This window comes from Lottia gigantea (genome assembly GCF_000327385.1).
Source record: "Lottia gigantea unplaced genomic scaffold LOTGIsca_9, whole genome shotgun sequence".
NCBI classification, from domain to species: Eukaryota; Metazoa; Mollusca; class Gastropoda; family Lottiidae; genus Lottia; species Lottia gigantea.
This window is the reverse complement of record NW_008710950.1, coordinates 3795366-3804355: the sequence shown is the minus strand read 5'-3', so window position 1 is coordinate 3804355 and position 8990 is coordinate 3795366. Positions and strand designations below refer to the sequence as shown.

The following is an 8990-nucleotide window of genomic DNA, read 5'->3' as shown; positions in this document are numbered from 1 at the left end:
GAAACAACGATTTTTACATGATACAAAGATAGCACAAAATTAAAGCCATGTATAGCCGAAGAATCTAAAACTGCAATAAAAACCACTGTCTAGTAACGCCTCATGCCTGGAGGTTGAGCTGCTCCATGTCCAGTTGCGCCATACATCTGTGCAGAACCTGTATGGTGACTTCCATAGCCTGCTTCACTTTCTGGTCTGGCAGCGTAGCCACCTGGTGCTGCCCCATACCCAGTTGGCTGTGTAGCAAGTCGGCCACCATATCCTGGTGAAGATGGGTTGGCTGTTGCTAGTCGACCATTATTACTAGCTTGAGAAGACTGAGCTACACCAGGTGAAATATTCTTTAATAGATTTGGGCCAGATTGAATAAGATTATCTAAAGCTTGCTGAACACTAGGACTATCAAAGTTTATCATAGAGGGATTGGGTCGCTGTTGGACAACAGGAGATGGTTGTTCCATTTTAACTGCACGATCACCATAACTTGCAGGAGCATTGGCTGGTGCTGTACCCCCTCCATTTAATATACTCAATATTTTAGTCTTTAATTCTTCTTGCTCTTGTTCTGCTGGTGATGGCTTTGGCGTTATTAAGGCTGAAAATAATTTTAAATATATGTAAATGAAAATTAGTCTATTTTCTGCAGAAAATTGAGCTGATGAATATGGAAAAATATTTGTAAAGTAATTTCAACATCAGAAAATCAAAGTTAACATACACTACCATTAAAAAAGAAGATCAGAATGGAATTGAATACACATCAAAACTTGTGTTAATCAGCAATATAATGAAATAACAACTATATACTCCTGTGAACTGTTTAATTTCAACTTACCATTCTCATTAGGCAGTTGACGACCTTCAGCTTCTAACATTTTATCCCTTCTACTCTTAAGATAAACAATAACTTTCTCTAATTCTATGACAGTTAATTGTCTATTATCAGCAAGAAGGTTCAATAAATAGGAGACGTCAGAAGTGGGTGGTATAAAAGGTGCTGCTACAGCAGTAGGAGGAAGAGCAGTAGCTCTCAACTTCTCACTTCTTTCTTTCAAATATGCTTCAAAAGTCTTGCTGATAAGAGCAATGGCATCCTCTAGTGGCATATTTCTGTGTTCTGTAGATAAATATAGAATTATTGTAAATCATGCCTAATATTAATTTACAATGACTATAACAATACAGTCACTAACAGGTAGTTAAAGGGTATACCAACAAAATAAATATCGTTTCCAAAATTACTGATATACAGAAGCAGACGCAAATCATCATAACATGTCATACCAAGTTTTACATTATAATTGACAAACTCAATCTTGACCAATCCTGACTAAATCTCTGGACAGATTCGCTAGCAGTAGGGACAGTAACCATTAATCTCACATAGAATCTTCATCAAATACAAATAACTTACCAGATAGTATAAAAACAATAACAAATCAAAATCATTTACGCAATATAATATACCATTATTATAAGTATCAAGCTAATAAATTATCAGAAATATTACTATATTCTTAAATCTGATTATTAAACGAGTTTCATTTATGAAATTAAAACAGAACAGAACACAGAAGACGCTGGATTTGATACAAGTGTGAATGAATTGATCAGACACTAAAAACTGTGAAAAGCTTGATCAGTTTTAATATTTGAGAAAAGATAGACTTTCACGTGACAAGTTATAATAATATACAACACTGGAAGTCTGATTGACAACAGACTACAGACTATAACTATTTATCTATTTTTATCGTTATAATAATATCACATGATATACCACACCGTATTAATCTGTCTCATAGTATATTATGATTATTCAAGTTATTTTTGAATATTTAAGTATTCATTAAGTAATAATTTCACGTGATAGACCATACCGTACTAATCTCTCTCATAGAATATTAAAATTATATTTATCATTATGAACTCTCAGTATTTAAGTATTCATTTAGTAATAATTTCACGTGATAGACCATACCGTACTAATCTCTCTCATAGAATATTAAAATTATATTTATCATTATGAACTCTCAATATTTAAGTATTCATTAAGTAATAATTTCACGTGATAGACCATACCGTACTAATCTCTCTCATAGAATATTAAAATTATATTTATCATTATGAACTCTCAATATTTAAGTATTCATTTAGTAATAATTTCACGTGATAGACCATACCGTACTAATCTCTCTCATAGAATATTAAAATTATATTTATCATTATGAACTCTCAGTATTTAAGTATTCATTTAGTAATAATTTCACGTGATAGACCATACCGTACTAATCTCTCTCATAGAAAATTAAAATCATATTTATCATTATGAACTCTCAATATTTAAGTATTCATTTAGTAATAATTTCACGTGATAGACCATACCGTACTAATCTCTCTCATAGAAAATTAAAATCATATTTATCATTATGAACTCTCAATATTTAAGTATTCATTTAGTAATAATTTCACGTGATAGACCATACCGTACTAATCTCTCTCATAGAATATTAAAATCATATTTATCATTATGAACTCTCAGTATTTAAGTATTCATTTAGTAATAATTTCACGTGATAGACCATACCGTACTAATCTCTCTCATAGAATATTAAAATTATATTTATCATTATGAACTCTCAGTATTTAAGTATTCATTTAGTAATAATTTCACGTGATAGACCATACCGTACTAATCTCTCTCATAGAATATTAAAATTATATTTATCATTATGAACTCTCAATATTTAAGTATTCATTTAGTAATAATTTCACGTGATAGACCATACCGTACTAATCTCTCTCATAGAAAATTAAAATCATATTTATCATTATGAACTCTCAATATTACAATACCATATTAATCTCTCTCATAGAATATTAAAATTATGAACTCTCAATATTTAAGTATTCATTAAGTAATAATTTCACGTGATATGAAACCGCATCGCATTTGACAAGAACATATTATAAAACATTTCATGTGATTATTATTTACAAACAAGGCATCTTCAAGAATGAAATATTTTAAACGTCACAGAAATTGTTTTCTGTTTATAATCAAATTCAGATTGACAGATTGATCTTATGTTCATTAATTAACGGGTACTTCAATTGAAGAATATTTATCAAATCATTTCACATTTTGAAATCTATTTCAATAAGTCATATCTGCTATCATAAACAACTTGTGTCAATTTCTATTGTGTGTTTATGAAAACAAAAGTGGTGATATCAATTGTGATCAGATTATAATATAAACCTACCTTGTGGAGTACCATGTAATATGTTCAATATAACTGAAGAATGTATTTCATTTTGAGAATTAATAACAATAGCATATAATACACCATGTCTAGTCATATCCTCCATTTGCTTCTGTAAGGGTTGATCAGCTGGTACAGATAAAATACCACAAACTAATTTGATAGCTTTTAGTTTATCATGAATCTTGTCAGCATACACTCTGAAATATCATAGAATTTTATCATGAATCTTGGCACAATTAAAGTGTTTTTTAATCGTCAAACTTTTGTCAGTTAATTAAATTTAATAAAATTTTTTAAAGTGAAATGATACATGAATATCAGCTTCATGCATTGACAAATATATAAAGTTGTAATTTGTCTAAGTTTGCACACTTACTTTTAAGAAATTTCAACCAAAAATGTCTCAAATTTTGGTTGAAAGTTAAATTTCAAGTGACAAAATGTGAAATGTTTTATTTCCATCAATGTAATGTCAATTTTGACTATGGGTAAAATTCTAAATTCATCCATGCATCTATCTAAAATAGTTCATCTTAAAATATTCAAATGAAAATAAAATTCAAAAAGACAAGATTGAATAGATTTGAAGATAATTACCGTAATTGTGGATGTAACATAATAATTTCACATTCTATAGTAGAAGTAGCAATAGGTGGACCAGGTAGTGGGGCCCTTCTAGGGGGTGGAGGATAATATGGGTCACGAGCATATGGATCATCATAAGGGTCACGTCGTCTGCAATATATCAAACATGATTTCATCAGTTCAATTGAGTAAGTTTTGGATCATTTTTCATACTCATAAACATCAAATAAAATCTAATGATGTTCAGATTTTCACAATTTAAAATACCATTATGCATTACCTGAACAATTTGGAAATATCTGTAACAATTTCATCTAAAATCATCATCATCAATTTATATTTTTGGAACTATAAACTATCATAAAACTTATACGATTGGGGGCCTTATTCTTGAAAACTTAACTTCCAGCCAGTCATCTATAAGTTCCAAGAAAACCAACAGTCAAGAGATCTTGGGTTTATTGTCTCATTGAATGACTCCACGATTTTGACAGCCCCTCTGATCTACATCACATATTTTATGTTTATACTATCTATCATTGTTATATATGATTCCAGTCACATTAGATTGACAAGACTTTTTACTATATACTTTACTATCATATGGACAAATACCTATAAAGATCATCAAACCTATCATATCTATCATCTAGTGGGGCAGGAGGTCGTCTATAGGGATCAGCATAATACGCATCATCTCTAAAATAAAAATATGACATAATCTCCTTCAGTCTAAACATAGTCAATACAATCTAATAATATAATGCTTCAGCATGTATAATGTAGGGCTGGGCTTAAGAAATATCATGATATAAACCAAAAAATATATCATGATATATTAATGCTTGATATTGTGATATCAACTTGAACCAATATCCCTAGTATAATGTAAACCCCTTCTTAATCTTAAATCTTTAAAACTGCACCCAATTCTAGAAGACCAAATTATTAATATATTTATCTCCTTGCTGCAAACATGATTTAATTAATCTTTTGAGAAGATAAGAGATCTTTCAATGAATGAAAATTAGTTTACTAACCTTGGGGGTAATGGTTCCCTGTAAGGGGGGAAAGATTCAGTTCTGTCACGAATTGGTGATCTCCTAGCAGCTGGTGATCTTTCTCTACCGGGAACTGAGGTTCCTCTTACTTCACATCTGTCTGGTTCTCGTCCTCGACTAAAATAAATACATGAGCCAAAATCAGTCTACTGTTTAACGCCTACCACCACTGCAGTTTCAAAGACAGGGTTTTCATTGAACAAAACAGCAAATACTTAAATTCAAGTTTTCATTATCATGAATATTATCAATGCTAGCCAAAACCAGTAATTGGTGTATTTTTATATTTTTTAACAAAAAAAACAGTAACCAATGCCTATATTCAAGTTTAAAATATGTTTCCTTATTCTTATTTTATGAACAAGAATAACTTACTAAGCTGAAGAAGAATTGGCATATCTACCACCTTCTGCTGCCATCCTTATATCTACAAATGAAAGTATTCACGTTTAATATCTAATCAAAACTTTATACCAAATACTTTGCCGCACACCCACGTCCGCAATCATGAAAATCATTATACCAGCTATAATTGATCTCAGGGTATGATCAAAACATCATGGAAACCATTGTCTTTCTCAATGGTTTTCATGATGTTTTGATCTTAATCTGATATCAATGATAGCTTGTATAATTTCTTTCTTTGAATAATTGACAAGGACAACAGCTCAAAAACACATTGAAATGGTAATAAAGCCAAAGTTGTTATAATTATAATTTATGATGCTTACAAAATTTCATCTGACAAAAAGTGTTTGTAATTTGTTTGGCATCTATAAGAAATGTTGACTGACATACTAGCAGGGGCAAGGGTATATGCAACAAAATTTTTACAAGGGAATACAAAATTTAAATCATATTATCTCTGTATTGTGTAAAATTGGAATTTTCAGCTCCTGAAGACGTCCTTAAATAATGATGTAAGCATTACAGATTGATAACCCTAAATCCAAGACATGAAAACCTCATGCTACATGCTCAATAAATATGACCATATCATATCTTTCATGTTAAAGCAGCTTTTCATAATGAGTCCAGGGCAGGGGTATTTGTTACCCATAATGGTTTTTTAAATGTGAACCCATGTGTGCAAAAATATCAATCGCATAATGATATCTAAATATATATATATAGTGTTATTCACATTCTTGGTATTGTTACTAATCCAAACACTTAAAATCCAAAATTTGGAATCCATTCCTCATACAAAGTAGTTATGACAGTTAAATTTTTTTCATTTTCTTACCTTCATGAAACAATTTAAAAAAAAGAAAATAAATGACGCAACGTGTTTTTTTTTTCAACTCGTGTTAAAAGGAATATCGCAGATTGGCTTTTAGTTTGATACAGAAAATTGGCAAGTAACTATTTTCAAAACAAAGGAGCATTATTACCCATATGCAAGTCAGCACACATATAAAATATTATGTCACCAGATAGTCAGATTGCGTGAAGATAGAACTATTCAGGACAGATGGCAGGGCAAAATGAAAACCAGAAAAAGTAGGAAACAATCTTTATTCAGTTTGATATATAAGTTACAAATAAAACATTTCTCTATTATCCCATTATCAGAACATTCTGAACTATATCTGATTAGTAGTTCATAAAATGAAACCAGAATTTGCTGACATTTATTATCAGTATTTGCTTACATTCATATCAGCACAATCAGAAAAAAACAATTCTATAAAGAAAACTTCTTCACTATTTAGAAATGTGCCATTTAATCAAATTCTAATTAATAGGATTTTTGATGAGGAGATATTAGATCATACCAAAATATCTAAAATTTAACATTCGAACAATGAACACTAATAACAAGCACTATACTGAAATGCTTACCGACTTTAACTCCTTTAATAACTGATCCGCTTTCATTATCAACTGCCGTTAAAGCATCTTCGCGTTTTGAAAACTGAACAAAACCATAGCCTTTAGTATGAGCTACAGCATCTACAACACAAAATTAAATTAGTAAACAAAAAAAATCAACTACTACCTATTCAATAGTTCAAAATGAAAAAGAATGACAAGGCCAGTCGTAATTTTAATATAACAACGCTTGATATAAGTTGAGATTAAACAAGAATCATGCCTAATTTTGCAAATGAACGAGTTCAATGGAGAGAAAAGGTGTGTCAAATAAATAACTGGCACACTGTATGCAAAACTGCAAATGGGGATTATTTTTAAATCAGTAAAAAAAAAATACCTGTGACTATACATGCATTAGCTTCAACAGAATTAGACATCGACTTCATTCACTCAAAAGGCAACAAATTTTATACCAGGCCAATATCCTTGATCCAATGCATACGGCACTATGAATATGAATATCCCAATCAGAAATGGATTGAATTTTGAACTAACAATATAAATTACCTATTATTTGGCCATATCTCTTGAAATAATCTGTTAATTCTTTACTAGAAAAGTCTTTTGGTAATTTTCCAACAAACAGACGACTGTTGACATATTTTGGATCATCACTGCGTATTGGAGGAATTATTTCAACAACTTCATTAGAACTAGTGCTACTACTTGAACTAGATATTTTCCTAGAAAAAAATCTTGTATCTTCTTAAGCAGTTACATTTATTCTCGGAAATAAAGTTGACTATCAACATACTAGTCTATCCCCTGGTTATTATCTGTGTAATTTTTAAGTTATATGTTGTCATTGCCTTTTCATGAATGCATCTTTCATCTTTCTAAACTCTCTAAAACAAGACATCAAAAATATGAAGAGCAACTCAGCTGGGACTGTTCAATTGCCTCGTCTACAAATGTTTTCATACCTTTGTCTCTTGATAGATGAATGAGACCGAGATCGTGACCTAGATCTAACATAGGGTCTTCTTCTGTTTCTGCTATTGCTTCTGCTCCTGTGTCTGGAATAGCGCCTTTCACGACTCCGAGTTCTGCTCCTTCTTGATTGCTTACTACTGATGGATCTACTTCTTCTGTGACTTCTACTTCTCTCTCTAGAACTCATTCTATTTTATTCTGTGAAAATCTTTAAGAATAGTAATATGAGCATACAACATTTCAAACAGAAAATAACACTAACTATCTACGATTTGTTGAAGAAATCATGCCAATAAACAATATAGTTGAATTAAAAATGAGATTCTGGTTCTGAAAATCATTACTATTCTTGTTACAATTGAATCATTACTTACAACTTAATCAATAAATACACCTCTGTCACCACTCAGATACAGATCAGATGTGAATTTGTTTTTGCAAATAAAACTCTGAACAATATTTCTATTTCATGTTACATTTGTGCTATATTTATGTTGCTCTTTATTTTATTGCAAAAGTTAATGGCAGTTCAAATACCAATTTCATTTGACATAATATATGATGTAAACCTTGGTTAATTCAATCACTAAAATTAATTATAATGAATGTAATCAAAATGCAAACCAAATTCTTTCTTTGTTCCGATGACGAAAAGTTAAAAAAAAATACCGCAACATTACAAGGAAGATAGGCAATATGATGAAATCAGAATAAATCGCTAAAAAGCATCGCGGAAAAAATGGTGAATTCAAACCCGGAAAACATAAAGCAGCTAAACATCATTTGATTGCTAATAAGTAGTTAGAAATGAGTTATTAATGGTCTGTAGCCGTAGTCGAATCAGTATCTTTAGACAAGCTGGTTTAAACATCAAAAACCAGGACTGCTAAGCTTACCTGACCAGGATCAAGGCATAAATAAGGACTGCCTAAAGTTCAATGAATATTATCGGTATGCTTTGTTTCTTTTGGAAAATTATAGACACAAGACTTAGGGGCCTAGGGCTAGAGAAGGCCTATTTTTCTTTCCGGAAGTACCTGCTACCACACAATTTCCCGTGTATTTATAAATGAATATAAATAGGAAACCTTTTCTATTGGGCCTATATATGATGTTTTATAAATGAATGTGAAAAGTAAGTTGTTACATAAAATAAATTAGGGTGATTTAAAGCAGAGCCTATATAGACTCTGTTTAAAGGGTGTCAATACTTGATAAATATGAGTGTACCGTGTGCATACCTGAACTAATTTTAGTAACTCCA

The 8990-nt window shown here is 30.7% G+C and overlaps 1 protein-coding gene across 1 annotated transcript; it reads right to left on the bottom strand.

Annotated features, from left to right (window-relative positions):
* Positions 1–326: 326 nt before the first annotated feature.
* LOTGIDRAFT_96255 (hypothetical protein) lies at positions 327–3462 on the bottom strand (the record flags this gene model as incomplete). The annotated part of the gene is made up of 3 exons (XM_009068408.1): positions 327–565; positions 818–1117; positions 3267–3462. Coding segments are annotated over 3 exons (735 nt in total), but the record flags the coding sequence as incomplete, so codon positions are not given.
* Between the last annotated feature and the right edge of the window lie 5528 nt (positions 3463–8990).